Genomic DNA, 20,998 nt, shown 5'->3' with positions numbered 1-20,998 from the left:
CCTGGGCCAGGCGCACTGAATACAATTAAGGAACAAAACACGTTTAACAATTTACAATGTACGGATTCAAAATACATTTCTTAAAGTTTAGCATGTTTCCACAGTGGCTCTGAGCAGACCAGTTGTGGTAGTAGGGTATGGATAATTGGTATGCATAGAGAGGAGGGAGGAAATAGCTCGCAGGCTGGGCCATAGTTAACCTTTAAACAAATTGAGTTTTTCTTCTCACATCAATATTATTGTCAGGTTTTCAGTGACCAAAGGGCATGTTTTGAATTGATTTACAATTTATGGACAAGGCTTAGTAGTAATTGTACTCGGCAATACCATGATTTATATCTATTTGGTTGATGTGCTATGCATAGAGTATTCATATAGTCTTTTCATAAATTGATAAACAGAAAAAGATTCAGTTGTAATCATAAATGCATCATGTTTCATCATTCCGTCATTGTATAAGGATATTAGCAAATTCTCATTATAAAAGGGATATTTTGCCAATTTGGACATTGACTAAATGACATTGATTAATGTCTTTCTCAGAAACAGACATAAATCAGTGGTCTTGGTACTGGAAATAGAAAATCTTAATTTTTGATTCTGATGGACCTCAAATTCTGCCATACTGTAGACCTCAGCGGTCTTATCCAGCCCTGACTAGTAACGGTTTAGCAGAAGTCCTTACATACACGCCAACCAATCTATCTTCTCTACAGTATCTCCCGAATAAAAGAACACATGAGGCAGAGGCAGCGACCTGTAGATAGGATGCAAAGGCCCTGACACTTAAAAGGATTACTTTCCCAACATAAAAACACAGTCGAAAGCAGGTCATTTTATCAGGGCTCTCATCCTTTTACAGCCTTCTTCATACATCCTGTTAGAAACACAGAGATGTAAAGGAAACCCTCAGAATGGGCAAAGCCTATCGCATAGCATACATTTTGTACCGCTGTTGATATCAAAGTCCAATGGTTATTAAACTAAAGGAAGCTAAATTGCTCCGTTTTTATTCATGATGCATTATGCCCAAAAATGTGCAAAGGTAAGCCTCAATTTGCATCTCACCCTTGACCTGATATTAAGTATTTTTTTATTTCTTCTTTCTCTATACTGTCAGAAGCATAGTGGAGTGGCTCGTGTGGTCGACCTAATAGGTTCTGGGTTTGATTGCCCATGTCTGCGTTGTACCTCTGTCTCCTCATCCCCTTGCCTGCCTCTCAGTGACATGCATCTGTATTCGTCTGTAAGTCGACCTGCTGATTAGTAATTGAAGGTATATTCTGAAGAGAGCGAGATGCCTGTTTTCCATTTTCCAGCCCGATGGGTTTTAAGAGAGGCCTGCCGAGGCAACCGAACACACAACAACAACAAGTATTTAGTGCGTCTGATGCGCGGTCGAGGGCGGTTCAGGTTATGAATCCAGCCAGTTGTCATGGTAACGCATTATGAAATCACACCTGTGGGATTCGCCCTGAGAGGTGTTGAATAGCTGAATAACAGAGTCATTGATTAAAGTTGATTGGAAAAATAATGAATTTTGTCCTTTTGCGAACTAAAGGGGCTTAACAACGGATGTTTCCTTTAGTAAATTAATGTTATTTAGTATGTATTTTAAATAACACATAATGCAACAAAACATATCTCTATAAGACGTATATAGGTAAAACGTATATGTAAAAATAATGTATTATTTGGATGGTTGTGGGTGAACTCCTGGCAAAGATGGAGGGTTGAGTGAGAGCAAATGCTCAAAGAATACATGCGTTTTAATGTAACATCATTTTTGAAGAATAAATGGGCCTCTGGTCAAAAACCCTGAACAGCAACGATTTGAAATAACCGATTTAAGTTGGTCTGAGAACTTCAACTAACCTTAACATCCACAAGGGCAGAAGGGAGAAGCCAGGAAAACGGCAGCATAACAAATGTGTGTCTTTGATTGGCCGCGACAAGCAGCCAAAGGCCAGCGAGATTACAGCGGCAGCCCACCCCCTAATGATCCAGTTATCCATCACGCAGCAATCGAGCTGGCTCATCAATTTAATTGGTTTACGAGTGAGGACCCGCCTCCAAACCCCCCTCCTGTCAAATGTCTGGCATCGACGGATAGAATCAGCCTCCACTTGTAAATATGCCCGACGTAAAGCTGCCTCAGGGTGCTAAACGTGACGCCTGATCCAGAACGAAACAAGCGCTGCGGTGGTTTTACAAGGGAAACGCTGGAAAAAAACAGAGCCCTCGAAACAAAGAGTGTTTGCTGCCCATTGTTTTTGTGCATATTCACTGTGAAAATGTGCCTTGACAAAAGGGAAAGAAATCGAAAAATATCCAAATATAACTCGGTAAAGGGTCATAAAGGCGGGAGTTGACAAACAGCGACGATACCGAAATTCAACAACGTTGTGATTGTTGTCGACACAAGACTTATGGACATACTTAGTCTTTTCTACGATCAGGCTCGACAGCTAAATAACAATCTCTGGCACCGATCACGCAGGTGGTAAGTCATGACCTTTATTCATTCCAGCTAGTCAACACATCCATAGATATCTTTAGACAGGACCGTATGAATTGACCATGAATTCACCTACACAGAGCATCTCATGAAAAGATAATCTTTTAACATGATATTTATTCAAAGCGGGCCAACAAAGACTGCGCTTCAAACATGCAACGCAATGATTGCAACTGTTGACAAAGATGTAGTCGAACATTACTGTCAATCATGTTTCTTACATTAATCTTCTTACTATTTGTCCTCCGTTCTGAGCCTCAACTGCTCAGAAAGGACGTCATTGTTGTTCAGGAAAATGACCTGGCTGCCTCACGCTCCCAGACACACCTGGACTAAGAGTTATTAACTGAAACCTTAACAGGCTTAAGCATATCCAGACATGGCAGGATGGGGTTAACCTTTTCACAACAACAGTGGGTCCCACTGAAGTCGAAGGGCCTTTATTTATTATTGAGGTTCATTTGTAACGACAAGCCATTTCTAGATCTATCCGTTTGTGTCATCACAAAGAACAAACAATTAAGTGCTGGAGGCAAGATTCGAGAGCTTTCACTTGACTTTATAGACATCCGTCAGCTATTAGTGAGTGCAAAGCTCTCTGAGAATCTCTATTCTGGTTGACTGGGTGCCTGCCTTTGTGTGAGACGATTTAGTTTTTGGACCCAGCTCATTTCTGCCCCATAAGGCATCCATCTTGCCTTTCAATCACAGACGTCTGAATGCAACACATTCTCAACGGAGGAGCAACGTCTATTCACAAGTCTAAAAAGTGTCCCTCCAGCCCCGTTTAAATCACTTCCAAGGTACTCCCAAAACGGTCATACTCCCAAAACGCAACGCAACCTTTTTGGCGACGGCAATCCCACACACTCACCATGCAGCCGGACGACTCCAGCCTGCGGTCGGACACACATTTGAAGTTCTTCTTGCAGCCGCCGTTGTCCTTGGAGCAGTCACGCACGGGGCCAAACGACTCGAGCAGGTCGTCCACCGTCTCGAAGTAGGTGGACAGCAAAGCCTCGTCCCTGGAGGACACAGATGGCAGGAGTAGAGGGTGAGGAGGAGATGAAGGCAAAAGGCAGGAAATGGATCTGATCCAAACACACGCTTGGGTCGGACTCTTTGAAGCTTCACGCATGGGAAGTAGTCTGAGCAGTTGTGTCTTATATGTATGTATCTGTTTTTACGGATGGATAGATGGATGGCTGGAGGTATTTATGTATCTGTTTTTATGTATGTATGTATGCATGTATATTTATATACATATGTACATTCACTCATAAAGCATAAACAATATAAACATATGCAAATCATCTATGTATCAACACAAAGAATTCATAAATATATCTGATGGAAAGAAGCTGAAAACGTTGATACGGACATTGTACGCATAAATGTCCTTTTTTCCATTGTGACATAGTGAAATATAGTGAAATGGAGCATTGTTTAATGATAGCAAGCATTTATTTAGTATAATATAATACTACTACGACTACTACTCCTCCAATAATAATAACGGGAGAGATACATTTCTTTGCGTGTGACATTTGCTAATAAACGGAATAACAAATAGACCTTTGAACACACTGCTGCCGCATTCGTAATATAGTAGCGTCTGGCAAGGTGTTTAATAAAAAGAAGGGAGAGCTGCAGAGAAAGATGCAAAAGAGAGAGCAATCGAGAGAGAGAGAGAGAGATGGAGATGAGAATATCAAATGGAGAGCGAAATAAAGAGAGAAATGGAGAGAGAGCGCCGGAGATGAGAATATCAAATGAAGAGAGAAACAAAGAGAGAGATGGAGAGAGGAAGAGGAGGAGAGCGAGAGGAATCGGAAGGAGAGAGCGGCAGAGGGAGAAGGAGTAAAGAGAGGACACGCACGGAGACAATTAAGACGACGAGGATGAATGGACAAAGAGAAAAAACAAAAAGACTATCCTGGAGAGTGAAGTGAAGGCTCTGCTGTTATTAATGTGGAGGCTGCATTATTTAGGTTCTCTGCCAGGGCCTTACCCCGCCCTCCCCTAGCCCTCACCCCTTCACCCCCTCCCCCCTCACACTTCCCAGGGAAGTGGCTTCTGCAGACGAGGGCGAGAGTCGTTGGGTTGGAGCCGCACTGCCAGCCCCTCCAAGACGAGCGCTGGGTTTACATTCCCCCCGTTCATCACATGACATCGTGTTGTCCTTTTTTCCTTTTTTCCCCGCGCCCAATTTTCAGGACAACACAGACGGTTGCTGAATTTAAAACAGGATGTGTTTTGACAAGGATGTATTTTGTTTCAAGGAGACATGGTTTGAAAAGGGGAGATTGGAAATGATCAACAGTGTTGTTGGTTAGAGGAACGAGGGGGAAACAAATAAATCCACTTTAGTAATGAAGGTAACCACCTCCGGATGCTTTGGTTTTACGAGGAACTATCCATCATCAATATAGGGGTGTATCTTATCACCTTTTGCTTATTTTTCATACAAATAAACATCTTACGAGCTGGATCCATAAAAATACATCCACAACGAAAAACATTTAAATAAAGCCAGTTTGGCAGGGTTAGGGCAAGTTGTTTTTCATGTTTTTGCACGTCTCTTCAGACATGAAATCAAATAAAGAATAAATGAAGCGCAATCTAAAAAAAACTACAATGGAAAATAAACATCACATCAAAATGAAGAGGGACAAATTATTAGGTATACAGCCCGTTGCCAGTGAGGCTGATTGTCAATCTGGGAGCCTCGCTTGTATCTCTGTGTAACTGTGTCTTGATGGAGCGGCTGCACGCATCATGTATCCACTCCCAGCAGTAATTAAGTGGTGCGGGCTGCCCTGGCTGGCACTGCTGCAGGCCCCCTCCATGTAACATGGCCGCGAATGGGAAGGAAATCACAAGCACGCTCGCTGTTTCTGGTCCACATACACACACACACACACACATGCTATTACTGGTACACACACAGACGCACGCACACATACACACTCTAATGTGTACACACACACACACACACACACACACACACACACACACTCAATCAATCAAATGGGTACACACACACACGTACTATAACAGATACACACATACACACATAAACAATGTTACCGGTACACACACAAACAAACATACAAACTCTAATGGGTAGACGCGCACTGTCTAATGGATATGTATACACACACACAAACACACAACCGGGTACACGGGTGCATGCACACACCAAACACACACACACACACACACACCCGACACACACACACCCAGAGTACAGTTAGAATATTGAAACGGAACAAGTCCACAAACATCCAGACAAATAGAAAAAGAAGAACAGGCTACAAAACAGGAGCGAGAGGGAGAAACATAATAATGTGTGGGCCTGCTGTGTGCCATACTGTATAAATATATACAGTGTACACACACACAGACACAGTGCTCAGTGTGCTCTGCTGAACTGGGTGTCTTCAGCGAGTGCTTTGGCTGCCCACTGAGTGAGCAGGGGCTGAGAATCCCGGGAGACAGTTTGTTTTTTTCCTGCGGAGACGGAGGGAACAAAGAGGCACTGTCTCCCAGAACAGGACCGCGGGGAGCGGGTACACAGTTAGATGGACGCCAATCAACAAAGAGACGCAGCGGGTGAGAGATGGGAATAAAAGATGAGGGGCCTCGCAGGATGTTGATTTGATGTCGTACATTTCCTCCCTCTGTGTGTGTGTGTCTGTCTCTCTCCTCATCTCTCTCTCTCTTTTTTCCCTTTCTGTATGTACCTCCCTCTACGTCTCTCTCTCTCCCTGTGTGTGTGTGTCTCTCTGTGTGTGTGTGTGTGTGTGTGTGTGTGTGTGTGTGTGTGTGTGTGTGTGTGTGTGTGTGTGTGTGTGTGTGTGTGTGTGTGTGTGTGTGTGTGTGTGTGTGTGTGTGTGTGTGTGTGTATGTGTGCATCATAAAGAAATCCTTCCTCGCAGTGCAATCTAACCCCGACTGCGTGCTAACCTAGGTCTCCACGTCCTCTGGGTAAATAAACAAATTAATCCCGGAAAAATCCACAAACAATTTCTAGCAGAGGGTAAGTGAGGGAGAGAGGAAACTCATTTGTTTTGTAGGAGCTAATCATTGTCTTAACCTTTGTTTGTCTGTTTGTTCATAGCAACGTGAACTAACTTATTATTGCCATGGTGACATACCATGATGCAATCATGTAACCATACGAAAGTAAAACACAAATACATAGAGAAATAGAATCAGACCTGAAATCAATTGAGGTGCAAAGGCTTCATGAGATTCCATTTTGTGAAAGCCAGCGCATTTGCCATATTAATCAACTCTGTAATCAATATTACATTATTATCCACCGGAATGTCATTTCTTTATGTGTGTGTCAATTTTAGCAGATGCTTTGATCCAAAGCGAATAACTTGGGATTTTACCTGAGGTTAATAAGCAGGTGTCTTAGGTATCTGACTCAAGGAGGCCTACAGGACACTAGGTTCCGAGCCCAGAACCGTTGAGCCTTAGGAGTCAGTAACTCTAACCTCCAGCAGTGGTTCCCAACCTTTGACAGTAGGTGCACCACTAAACCGTCATCAAGACTTTTCACTGACCACCTCATTCCACCTGGTAAAAAATGGATAAAGAATACAGGGTCAAAGGCATTGGCTGAGCAAAGAGTGCCAGCGCCTGCTTCATACACAATCTTTACTGCAAGAAGGCAATTGACAGCAGGGAAACAGGGGAAAGTAAAAGTCAACCCAATAATTTCAAAACCAAACCAAACCTCATTAGAAAACAATGTAAACCGTATGACAGACTACAAAAAGCAACACTATTTTTTCAATCATAACAAACCAATTATACTACATTTACTGAACAATATTCATTATGCATTCATTTCCAACGATCGATATTATTTTGTTTAAATTATTGTCAAAAGGTCTACTTCAAGAATCAACTCCCACGTACCACCTGCAGTTCCTACCAGTGGCAGAGCCCACCTGTGGTCCGCCTGCCCCCGTCGGTACGCTAACCCTAAACCTAACCCTTGAAAACCACCGCACCGGAGTCTAGACAGCCCTCCACCGCCCGCTACACAGACTCCGAACAAACTAGCCCATGAACTGCGTCTCTGGGCCTCCACACTTCACACAAGTACCTGTCGCCTCCAATTGCATGCAAATACGGCGGCATTAGAGCGCCGCTTTTCCCGCCTATAAATACTTTGCGTTCCCGTAACTCAAGGAGCCAGCCCGGGAGGCGGGAGCAACCGAGCGGCCCGAGTTATCGCTGCGGCACGGCGATCGCCCGCCAAAGATATACGAGCGCCTGGTGACAGGGTTCTGAGAACCGAGCCACCGTGGCCCCCGCAAGCGTTTTTCCCTTACAGATGTTGCACACTTCAACACTCAGGCAGGCGCGTTCAGCGTTTAATGCCCTAAATTTGTTTAATTCCCACCTAATAAAAGAAGCAAAAACCCAGTGTGCAGTTTATTGGCACTTATGCTAATTCAGGTGGGTGGGGGTTGCTAAATTTGGCAACGTCCCCAACATGCACCATGTTGGCAGCGCGTATTATACTGAGGGGGGGGGGGGGGGGGGGGGGTGCTGGATCCTCCATCTCTTATTCAGATCATCTTCTATGTTGTTATTATTGTCGCATTGGGACACCCAAATAACTCTGGATGATTTGACGCACCGTTGTCGTGACGATCATTGCATCTCTTTTCAGAGCGACGGAGATCAGCCGAGGAGGGCAACGCCACAGATGTTTGAGCTGCATCTACCGGAGAGCGTCAATATGTACAACGAGAAGGACGTCACCACATTAACAGGCTCACGCCCACACCCTGTGCAAGCGTTCTTAGCCGTTACAAGACCCGTATTTGGAATGCCACGTGGGGGACAGACACGCCGGTAAAGCCCACTGGGTAAGCTGATCAGTTTAACTATCATACTATCATCTGGCCACGCCCTTCTATTTGCGATGTCACCGATGGGTAGATTCTTTAATGGCTTGTGATGGCGAATCAACAATTGCTGTGGAGACCCCTTCACGGGGTGTAAAGATGAACTGATACGGATCAGATAATTGCTACATTAGTCAGAGATACGGCTGAATCGGTTTCAAACGATTGATCCGAAACCATTTCTGATGCAGCCACCCAAAGCCGATATAGACTAAACAGGTTTGGCGAATTGTCCAAGGCGCCTAATAGTGTTTTTGTGTGTGTATGATGCCAAAAGACCACAGGTTACTCTGCGTCAGTCCCTTCCGCAAACTGTGGATTCCACCACAGCAGTGTTGGAAATTAGGAAATAAGACATTGCAGTGTGTAAAACCTTTAACCCTAGAGTAAGATATACCGGTTGTACCACTATCGTACATTTAAAAAACAAAGCAATGAAAAGGCTGCTAAAATTACAAAAGTTCCTCACAAACTCACGTACGCAACGTTAACAATATAAGCAGCTATTTCCAAAGTTTGACCTCCCGTCAACGGCCCTTCCGGGTGACGGTGTGAACTTCTTGATCAGTATTCGGGATCAGGGGTCTTAAGTTTGTGGTGCTGAATATAAAGTTTGTTCTCTGGGCCATATTAATATAGTTTGTAATGCTAACCAGCAAATAATATACATAACTCATGTAGCCATGGCAACAACACTTCTGCCAGCGAATAACAATTTAAAATTGTACATTAATAAATTTTTATGGCAAAACAAGTTACTACTAAACGTAGTCACACTGGAACACTGGCTGAGCATTAAATGGAAGACTACCGAGAAATTTCATAAATCAGGCCACAAGCCATTATATTTCCATTCATAAATGTACCGACCTGAATTGAAATCGAATGTGGGCTGAATCAGATAACATGAAATCAGCTTCGAGCCGCAGTGTATCGGAACCATGTTTAGAGATATGTATAGGTGTCTCTAGGGCCCCATTCCAAGGCTCTACTTGTTCAATCAACCCCCAGTGTTCTGATACTTGTAAAGGTAGTGAAGCAGCAATACAGATGACCCTGCTCATAAATATCCCACTGACTTCCAGCAGGCAGTGGCAATTATGCTCCTGAGATGCAGCTGATTTATTAGCATGATGTTTCATATTGCAGGTTAAACATGAAAAGGTCATGTGCTACCGAATGTGCTAAAATTATCTTTAACTGTTTTGCTTTATGCAAAAACGAAGAGCCAAAAATGTGACACAAAGATAGTTCTAAAATCCATATTTCTTACGCAAATAATACATGTTTGAATTTAGCGGTTAAATCCCAAGGCAAGGATCTCAAATGTTGCTTCATATTTTTATTGCAGCCTTGGATTATAGTCTCTCAGTTATAAAATAAAATATGAAAGAGAAAGTCCTAAAATAATAGCACAAGGATTTTGTCTTTAATTTCCTTTAATTCTCTTATTTTTTTCTTTGTGTCCCACGTTGATCCGCTACATAGAAACACCCTCAACAGCACGGGGCCATACCCTGACGGCCAGGCTGCAGCTGATAAAAAGCAAGACTCCACCGACGTTTACAACCAGCTAGGAAAACTTTATCGCGTGTCATTTCCTACAACATTTATTGCCGCCCCTAGGTTAAAGCCCTTCACTTGTGTGTGCATATATTTTTCCTAGTCACACAAATAAATTGTTACCTTTAGCTGCGTTTATCAGGCTGACAGTTTAACACCAGAACACCTTAAAGTGTAAGTAACGTGTGGAAAGGGAGCACTTCAAAGAATACATATTTTTGATGCTGAGCTGTTATGAAAAATAAATGTTTTGTTGGCAAGCTATGAGCAATTTTGAAACTTATACGACTATACTCACCGCCAGATGGACCACAACTAGCGCACTTTGTGGGGGAAAAAAAGTTGTAACGGTCCATTTCAAAGTTAGGAACATAACTGTCTGCTTGCTAACTTTCTTGCCAAGCCGTTAGAAAACAAATGTTATTTTGAGTTGCTGTGCTTTTAATTGAGAACATAATTTAAGTAGATACGATTAAATGCAGACGTGCTCACTTTAAACGGAAGCCATGAAAAGATGCAGGGGATAATTCCCCATGCAGGCCTACTGCCTTTCCAGTATAAACTGTGAGTGCAAATCCTTAGTGTTCCTGTGTCCATATCGTTTTTGAGCCGTGGGAATTCAGGATAAGAGCTAACCCCTGAAGGGATGATACAAACTGTCTTCAATTCAATGATATTTGGCCGGTGGGACTGATGCAATGGCCATTAAAACGTCAAGACTAAAATCAAATAACAATAATTTGAATTAATTTCAAATTTACACTGATTTACCTGATTTACATTACACTACTTGAAACCTTGTACTTTCATGCAAGTATGATGTTTTTTCGGGAATTCTAATAAAAAAATGAAATATTTCATAAACAAATGAAACAATCATTTCAAAGTCAAGCCGGTACCGAGGCCCATCTAGTCCTCTGACGATGCTGCACTCACTCATCAAAGAAGGTGAGCGGTATTTCTAGTAACACAATGTTGCGTGGTGGGTCATTTTGTGAGCCTAAAAGCACATATCCAAGGTTAGAACGAGTCTCCCCCATAAAACCCAGCCGGTGATCTAGGATGGCCCAGACTGGGAGAAGACAACACGGCTCAGCGCAGGACACACTAAACAACAAACAGGACGGGTCTGGTGATCCTTCTTTCTGGCTTCCCAAACTCCCCAAAGAGTTGAAACCACAGCGGACGGACAACCTCTAGATTATACCTGCCTCCCACCGTCCTGTACATGAGTCACCCTGTCCTAGAAAAAGGAAAATATAAAAACCTTCGGGCTCAGCAGCCTTTACCTATCTCCTATATATACACCTCGCCTTAGTGTCGCCACACCGTGTGGCTCATTTCAGTGTTTTTTCACACCCACACCGCTCGATTTTCACACCACAGGAAGTATGGCCGGCAATGTCCCAGCCGCTGACGCCCTCGATTGCCCCTCTGTCCTTCCTTCCTTCCTTCCTTTCTTCCTTCAATGCGTCCTTCTTAAAAATGCGTCCTTCCCTTCTTCCGTCTTTCCGTTCAGCTTTCCTTCCTTCAATGTGCCCTTTGTTCTGTCCTTGCATCCTCACATGAGTCCTTCCTCCCTTCCATGCACCTTTCCTGCCCTTCCTCCTTTCCTCCCTTCCTTCCATGCACCCATTCTACCTTCCTTCCTTCCTTCCATACACCTATCCTTCCTTCCTTCCTTCCTTCCTTCCTTCCTTCCTTCCTTCCTTCCTTCCTCCCTCCCTCCCTCCCTCCTTCCTTCCTTCCTTCCTTCCTTCCTTCCTTCCTCCCTTCCATACACCTATCCTACCTTCCTTCCTCCCTTCCCTAAGCCCTTCCTCTCTCGTGTCCATCCTTCCATGTGTCCTTCTTTCTATCATTCTGTCATCTTTCTTATTTTTTATTACAGCAAAGGCAAACGAAAACCAATAAGTCATCCGGGAGCAGGAGTGACAGCAGAAACAACATGGCCGCAGAAGTGGGATGTCTGTTGAGAACACCACCCTGTTACTTTGTTGAATATTACCATTCAACAGCCCTGTGTGCGGCAAGGAGACAGCTCACACGTCACCGCCTGTGCCTTTATTCAGCCTGAATGGCAAGCGCACCATTGACAAATGGCTCTGTGAGGAAGTCAGAGGAGCAGCGACGAGGTGGCAGGGGGGTAAGGAAGGACGAGGCACCAGAGACTAAACTAATGGGTTATGCCCGAGTCGGGAGGCGCAGGCTTCCCGCAGAATGGAACAAATTGTCCGTGGGAAGGTGAAAAGAAAATAGCAGCGTGAGATGGGAGGCAGCGAACGCAAAAAAAAAAAGCGATCCCTTAAAAATAATATGCAGACGGAAATGAGACAAGGGAAACAAATTCAACATAAAACGCCTCTCAAAGCGGTGTGTTGCATAGAAAAAAACCTCTGGAAGTATTCTGGGGTGTTTTTCCTGCTCCTGCTGTGTAAACAGCAGGGGGGGCACATCCTTTTTTCAAAGGTCTTAGAGAGGATAACGCCGTTGCAGGGACTCTGCGTACAGGAAGTCAAATACAAATGCAGCACGGCATCAATCATACCCCACAAAGTCAAAAACGCAAAAACAAAAGCGCAATCCCAAAATGCTCGACTAGTCGTTTTTTTTGCGGTTCTCGCTTTTTCTCCCTTCAACGCGTCAAAGAGCATGACATCTCAAACGCACGACGCTTGTCATTTCCCCGTCCTTGTCGTCAACCAATCACCCCTTAATTCTCTCTGCAACACCCGCCTCCCCCCCCCCCCCCCCCTCCATCATCTTGGAATCCAGTGGCCTGACCCAGAAGCAGATTGGTTGCATCTAAACACAGACCGTAATGTACTTGTCATTAATCTCTTCTCCTGCCCTCTTACTTGCGGGGATGATGGATGTGCGAGCGATACGCGTCGCCCAGAGCCAGCGCCGGTGCTCCGGCGTGATTACACAGGCCCCAGCTATTGCTCCGCCCATGACCCTTGATTAATGTTCTTGTTCGGAGCACGCCGCAAATATGCTGACTCCCGTCCAGCGCGCTTGTTGTTGAATAAAGCACATGGGGGTGAGTCTGTCTCTGTGTGTGTGTGTGTGTGTGTGTGTGTGTGTGTGTGTGTGTGTGTGTGTATGTGTGTGTGTGTTTCAATGCCCGTTGCGAACACAGTAATAACAGAAGACAACGCTAACGGCAAGAACAGATTTAAAACAATGATTATACGATGAATGTTTGAGCATAAGATCACGGCACGGCAGATGTCATGCTTTTCCGTGCCTTTTTCGTTCCACTGCCTTGGATCCCAGGGGGGGATGACATGGGGGTTTTTGCACCAGACTTGATCGTGGTGAGCGAGGGGCTCACATCAGCAGCAGTTGTGTATAGCAGGCGTATCGACGTTGCATTATCGACAGACCGTGGGTCTTTGAGCACAGTTCAGAGTGCCTGCGGTGCTATCGATTCACGTTTAGTTTTTTTTCTATGAAGTGTTTTCCACAGACTTGGCTTTGGTTCGAAAATGATCAAGACATATTGAAACTTAAATGATCCATGCAGGGGAAAGTTTGGTTTGATTATGTTTCTCTTCTGCCGTTGTGAAATGATACAGGTAAATGCAGAGTTGAACTTTGATATGCAATCTGAGAAAATACAAGTCTGACTTAATGACAACGGTAAGCTCTTCAAACAACTCAATGGCCTTCATCAACAAACATCGTTCATGGGCTTTATGTCTCCACAATGGCATAGACAGCTTTAACCCTGTAGCAGAAAGTACATAGATATATAATTTCATTATATCATGGTCAATGTGGATTCTAAAACACCTCGTTATTGATAGGACATATTGAAGTCATCATTAAAGCTCGCTTGATTAAAAGCGGCTTACAGTTAATTCAGAGACGGATCATTAAGAAGAAGGTGGGGGTTAAGCATTTTGCTATAGGAACCCTGTGGAACACCTTAGTTAGTTAGTTAGCTCTCAACAATCATAAATATGCTATTACCTCAGACATAACTATGAGTGTGTTTGAATTTCATCTAGTTGAGCCTGCTTCTGAATAACGTCTCTGTATTCAGTGTCAAACCATGCCTGCTCTCGAATAAAATAAGTCTGTATTTACTGGAAGTCACTTTGGAAAGAAGTGTATGTCCGCCAAATGACAAAATGTTAAAATAGTAGTAGCTAACTTATTGTACTTTTTAAATCAGCACGAATTATGTTCGCCATCAATTTTATCTAAAAACTAAAAGATTGCAATTACTAATCAATATCCTAGGCGGCTGCTACCTCCTCGGTTTCAATGTCCTGGTGTGCACAAGAAGTCCGATCCAGAGATATGAGTAGGAAATTAACAATGTGCCAAGATAAAGCATAGGAAATTAACACAGTTTGGAACAGAAAACGAATATATTATCTATGGTAAAAGTAATAATATATTTAGAGTTTTTTCACAAATGAATCTGTGTGATCAGTGATTCCATATGGTTAGCAAAACTCTTAAATCCATCGCTCAGTTTATCCATGTAATGTGGCTTATAGATTGTTTTAATGATGATTGTGTTCATTCCAATGTTCATCTGCACAGGGCTGACAAATCCATGGTACAAAGTACTACTCTACTCATCTGAAATTATGCTAGCTCTAGACGGATTTGCTGGAAAGACTAAACTGTGTGAATGCTGCAAATGTTGAAGGTGCTAATGCTTATGTGAGAAACATAAAACAAGTTTGCGTTAGCGTGGCCCTGTGCTTTGGTTGGCCAATGTGCTAACACTTGCAAGGTTGATTTGATTATATTTGTTTGTAGGCTTTCGAGACAACCACGAGAACATGAGAACATGAGAACATGAACTTATCAGAAGCACAAGCATAGCTGGCAATAACTACAATTCCCAATTTAATCCTCAAATTCTCCGGCCACAAATTATGCAATGAAACTGGTTGAAATGCACCCACTGTGAGGGAGGCGGGCGTATTTTCAAACACATTGCATTAAGAAGGCCCAGCCTCCATAATTCATGGCAATCACACCCTGCAATCATTCCGGAGGGGCTAAGCATTAGCCGTAGACTTTCGTTCACGCATGGAACCACTGTTCCTACTTGATCCTCTCACTGTTATTATTCACTTCCTGGTGTGATGCTAACTACACATTAAGACTAATGAATTAATCATTCAGTATTAGTTTTCAGAAAAAATAATCGCAAAAGAAAGCGATGAGTCAGTGGTTTTGCACTTTTCATTTAAAGCAAGTTAATTGTTATGAAGATCAAAAGTGTGTGCGTGAGGAGAGAAATGGGGGGGAAAGACAATCGAACGAGAGAGATGAATACAGATAAATCGAGAGATAATTGGTAAACACGGTTGAGCGAGCATCAGCCGGGACGACAACTGCTTAAAAGAACAGTAGCCATGTATAAATAGTATAGAATGGAAAAGCAACAACACACTTTTTTTGACCACGTCTAACGCTGTCAAAATACCAAGCAATTATCCGCCGCCAAACAAATCCATTCTGAAACATCAATTAATTTTCACAGCGGCCTATTTTCAGAAGCCAGATGTGTGATGGAACAGCAGACGGCTGGGGGAGGACTGATTGAGGTGCAAGTTTGCAAGAGACACACACACACGTGAACGCACAGAGCCTGGAGGACAGCATAAGTACCGTACGTTGATTGCGAGTCGAGACACGCACACACACAGGCACACATTCACACACACAAGCACATGGACTGGGACACACATAAATACACACACACACGTACACCTTAGATGATCCCAAAATAAAACACACATACACAGGCACATAGATACAGACTCTCACAAACCTTAGATAATCCCATGCAAAAACACACACACAACAATATCATGCACACACATATACACACACACACATGCACACAATAATGCATACAAAACACAAACACACACCACTTCCTCCGCACAAAGCGCCCTTACACCCAACACAATAGATAGAAAACCCTCCAACACAGGGACAGAAAGATGCACAATACACTCCCCCCCCCCCCCCCCCCGACACACACCCACACACACAAAAACACACAAACAAGGCTCTTGGCTGCACAAAGGCACGTCGGTTCCCGGAGATGAATGGATGTAAGCTAAATTGCCATAACCCAAAATGGAGGCCCGCATTGAGCTTCAGACCAAAAGTTAAGTGTTTGCCCTCTGTTATAGGTGGTCAATTTGCTGCCCGAGTCATGAGCCGGAATGGAAACTCTAATGAAATCTATTCATCACGCAACGGCACTGGAAGCTGGAGATGGGAAAGGAAAGAGAAAGATGGAAATAAAAAGAGAGAAGAAAAGCCATTGTGCAGAAATGTTTTCCTGGCTGCTTAAACAGGAAAAAAAGTGATCTGGGAAATGCTGAGGCGGTGTGGAAGCTCTGACCTGACCCACATCTATTTTACAAATAAATAGATATGTGTCCACAGTGCCTCTTATTTAAATAATGATTAACCAAAGAACGAATGTTGCAGTGAACCAGACAACCGGTTACAAGTACCACTTTAATAGATATGAGTAAAATATACAAAATGCTTTGCGATGCAATCTGAAACTGAGCCATTGTTTTTCGACTCAAATGCCATTAACACATAAGGTAAAGGAAGACACAGTTAGAGTATCCAAAATGGCTTCCTCAGCAAATGACTCCCTGTAATAGTCCAACGCTATACTACACCTCCATAAACACAATGACTCTTCTGCAACGACGCACACACGTAAAGACACACAATCACTTCCCTGCAATTTGCAAGGTTACTCCCTCCCTCCCTCCCTCAATCAATCACTCAAGGCTCAGTTAAGGTTCCACGTCGACGCAACGCAATGACCACGCAGACGCTTCAACGCAGTCGTGAACCTCTTTTGGTTCTGCGTCGGGTTATAGTGAGCCGACCAATCACAGGCCCTGCTGCTGCGTCGCCTCGACACAAGGTTACAATTTTCGGGAGGCGTACGTCAGGTCCTTGCGGTGGACACAAGGAAGGTCCGCAAGGACGTAATGGGACCGTAAACCCCCCTTGCGTTGCGTCGACATGGAACCATAATTAGACCTTCAGTCACTCCTTCACTCCCTCCCTCCCTCCCTCACTTACTAAACCACACCCCCACTCTCAGTCAGTCACTCACCGGACATCTCCCGGGTCCTCTGTAACGAGCACGTCCGTCTTGCAGCTGGCTATTGGGTTGATTGACAGCTCCACCGGCGGTACCACAAAGCTCTTACTGACAGGCAGCCAGAGTCCCTGGCCCAGGCTGTAGGAGGACCTGGGAGAGGGAGGGCACCGTGCTGCTGTTAATGGGACTACAGGACTTCCTATACATGTACAGTCCATGTATGGCAGCAACGCAATAAAGCAGGAAGACATGTGCTGCCACACACACACACACACACAATTATATTGCTACACGAACAGATGCACGCACACACACAGAAACCAACATACATACTTGCATGAATACATATACCCACACAAAAACGTAAACACTTAAATGCACAAACACAAACATACATGCCTACCTACATACAGTGTACACACACACACACACAAACACACGCATACAAACAAATGGTTTAAGCCTCATCTAACACACTCATATAATTAACACCTTACATTATACGTGTGGATTAATTCATATAAATAAGCATATATTATCTTATGATCAGTCACTCGTGCAGCCTAATTGAGTTACATTAACTCATGCTGGTTACATTGGTTCAGCCTAATTATGGTAATGTGCAGCATTTGAACAATGTTTTTGATACACCTGTTGGGAATACCCAATTTAAAGATAAAACAGATCCTAAACAGTGGTTGGTAATGAGGCTGTGTTCTCTGCTTACGTGTATGTGTTCTACATTCATTCAAATCAGGCTGGGTGTACAATACATCTAATCATTCTCCTTTTCTTTTCCCATTCAGTTATACTGGGTGACTTAATCAAATTAATTATTTCTAATTGATTGGCATAGACTCTTTGTTATTGAGATGTAACGTTGACCCGCATCCATTTTATGATGTACTAAAGCATATTTCAAAATTAAGTTTATCCTTTTATGACGGACACCTGAATAAATGAATTATGCACAACCCAGTCCTCTATCAAACATACCACAGGGTTACGGGTCGGTTTGGAGAGACCTACGATGGATCAAAAAAAACAAACGTGCCGTGTTTGTCTTCCCTAGGAGGCATATGCAACCTTCACCTTGTTCTTTGCTCCTGCCTGTTTGGTGGTGAGAGCGTTCTGTCGGTAACAGATGGTTGTCATGTTAGATTGATTCACGGTCGGAGGTACTTCATTAATGTTTAAAAGCTGTGCAGGGCAGCGTTTAAAAAAAAAAAAGTCGGGGGGGGGGGAAGTGGGGCAGGCGCAAAGCACATGTATTGATGTTAATGATGTTGTAAAGTATTTCTTATTATACATTGTTAGGTAAATGTTGCTTAATTAATACATGCTTTCAGCATTACAATAATGGCCACATCGCCCTGCAAGTTAGTGGTTAATTATGGCTTTGTGGAGCTTTGTAAGCATGGGTGTGGATTCATTATTTATTTACTTATTCATGGCACATTTTCAGCTTCATAATGTGCATTATTTAAGGAATTACTGTTTACATTATTGAGATTAAAGGACTGAGAAATCATCTAAATAAAAACAATGCTGTGCTCTTTGGTAGATCCCCTTCTGTTTAAGGTAACCCTATTAAACCACCAGGTGTGATGTTAATTAGACGCTTAGAAGCCATTTCCAAACCCACCCTCTAGTGACATCACAAATAGTATCCGCCCAGATATATGACGGACAGATCAGTCGACCATTTGTCAAAGTCCACTGGTTGAGATTGGGTGCAAGCACCCCTTGAGATGTCACAAATGGGCAATTTCAAAACGGTTCACAATGGCCAATCAGCATCAGAGCCCATACTAGTGCCCGTTAAACGACTGTTGGCCTACCTTTCGTGAGGAAATGGAGTTGTTTCCCTGCATCGCATTCAATAAGATGGCAACACTTCCATCATCTCTCCCTCTCCCTCCATCCCCTGCCACTGTATGGCCGTTAATCACCCCAATGTTAACGCTAATTGAGGATCTGCAGCGCCATCGCTGATAAAGCAGCCAATGTTCTCTGAAATGACTGGCTCGTTAACTAGCGGTGGATGTATTTATCCGCTAATGGGCTGGGAGATACTAAGTGATCAACAGCCGCTGCTCGCAGAGATAAATCACTAGCCGCGACTTCTAACGCAGGAATTGTGGCCACCGCCCGATCCACGCACACGCTCATACACGCGCGTGCAAATACACAGGCACACGCCGGCACACACAAGAGCAGACACACACGTACGAGCACACACACACACACACACACACACACACACACACGCACACACACACGCACACGGACACACACACAGATGCACACAAACACACACACGTATATGAACACACATCAACACACAATAACAGATCCCAAAAACCAAAAAATCCCCCCCCGCCCCCTCAAACACACACACACACACACCAATAACAATAATCCTAATAATAACAACCAATATGCAAAGCTGAACGCAGCACACGCACACACCGAGGGACGAGGCCATCGTTGACACCGAAACCAATGCACATCGTGGATGTCTAATGTGTGCCACCCGTGATATCGGCAGCGCACAAATCTCCCACCAATACGCGGCAATCCTATAATATTTAATGCGGCTTTAATGTGCATCGAACCTTAACGACGGCACTAACGATATAGCCGGTGAGACACGGCGGCGGTAATTAAAGGTAATGCCGCCTAGCGCGCCCGCAGGGCTTGGCCTCCGCGTTTAGCCCCCGGCGCTCGCGATAAGCCATGCATGATTATGTTTAAAGCCCCTCTTTTCATTTTATTTTGTGTTACTTTTATGAGCTCTTTGTCGCAGGCGTTTTTTTATGGAGTCTTTATAAGGGGGGGGGGGGCACTCAGAGACACTTGGCGGCACGCCACCGGCCCTGACCCCCCGGGCTCCGCACAAGATCAGGATAAATCAAGGGCCCGATCGATGGCCCTGCTCTGTCGTAAACAACGCAGTGACATCCCGTCGCTTTTACTTCCTGCTCCGCGCTAACCCCATGGAGTGCACAGCCAATGGGAAGCCTGTGTTAGCCCCCTGGAACGCACAGGGAACAGCCAATGAGAAGCTCTGTGTTAACGCCCTGGAACGCACAGGGAACAGCCAATGGGATGCTTGGAATCGATTATATTTTACTAAATCCATGCAATTATGATGATGATGATGATGATGATGAAAAATGCATGTTGATGACCACGAAAATAAGTACAAGAGTTGTTTCTATCTAGCTGTGTGAGTAGTATGGAACTTCATCTATCTTCAACTATCTATATAGTATCTATATAATACGACATATTAAATAGGCATTGCCTTGAACATTCTTCTTCTGCCAAACATTTACTCTCCCTGCAATATTCAATTCCAGTTGTTATCATATTGTATCCTTCAAGGAGTTTAAAAAAGCCTGACCTGAGCCAAAAGAAAAAAATAATATTTGTGTAACATTTACGAACTAGAAATTCCATTTTCTGTCGTAAATTGCAGCACATTGTATTGCAAAGTGAGGCTTGAAGACGCATAGAATGGTGAAATAGCTGTATTCAAGAGAAAATACTTTAACAGAGTGAGCAGAGTAAACATACAAACCATTTAAAAAATGTCAAATAGTTTGCAGAAAATCTGAGTAAAAGAGTTCAAACAAATAGCTTAACTAACTTGCTAATAGCGGATCAGCAATGTGGCTAAACTTGGCTTAACTTGTCACATTCTAAGCCCAGTTAAGCCACATGCTGTTCACTGATTCACACTGTTCGGAGAAAGGGGTGTATTTTATATTACGAGACACGTTTTGTTTGGCAAGTATGCGTCTGTTAATTTTTCTGGAGACAAGACTTTGTTTCTCTTGACCTTTTTTATAATAT

General features: G+C 43.6%; 1 protein-coding gene and 1 long non-coding RNA gene across 2 annotated transcripts in view; one reads left to right on the top strand and one right to left on the bottom strand.

The window, feature by feature from the left end:
- Positions 1-20,998, bottom strand: part of LOC132448018 (astrotactin-2) — a 245,956-nt gene that overhangs the window by 81,942 nt on the left and 143,016 nt on the right. Inside the window, exons 10-11 of the mRNA XM_060039081.1 lie at positions 17,150-17,287; positions 3,393-3,543 (exon numbers count right to left, since the gene is read on the bottom strand). Of these exons, the coding sequence (XP_059895064.1) occupies positions 3,393-3,543; positions 17,150-17,287 (289 nt within the window). The remainder of the gene's footprint in view (positions 1-3,392; positions 3,544-17,149; positions 17,288-20,998) is intronic.
- LOC132447287 (uncharacterized) lies at positions 13,548-16,726 on the top strand. Its single transcript, XR_009523066.1, has 3 exons — positions 13,548-13,662; positions 15,533-15,661; positions 16,194-16,726. It is a non-coding gene; the product is annotated as an uncharacterized LOC132447287 (long non-coding RNA).

Source organism: Gadus macrocephalus, chromosome 19 (assembly GCF_031168955.1).
Source record: "Gadus macrocephalus chromosome 19, ASM3116895v1".
Lineage (NCBI taxonomy): Eukaryota > Metazoa > Chordata > Actinopteri > Gadiformes > Gadidae > Gadus > Gadus macrocephalus.
This window is presented reverse-complemented; position numbering and strand designations above follow the sequence as displayed.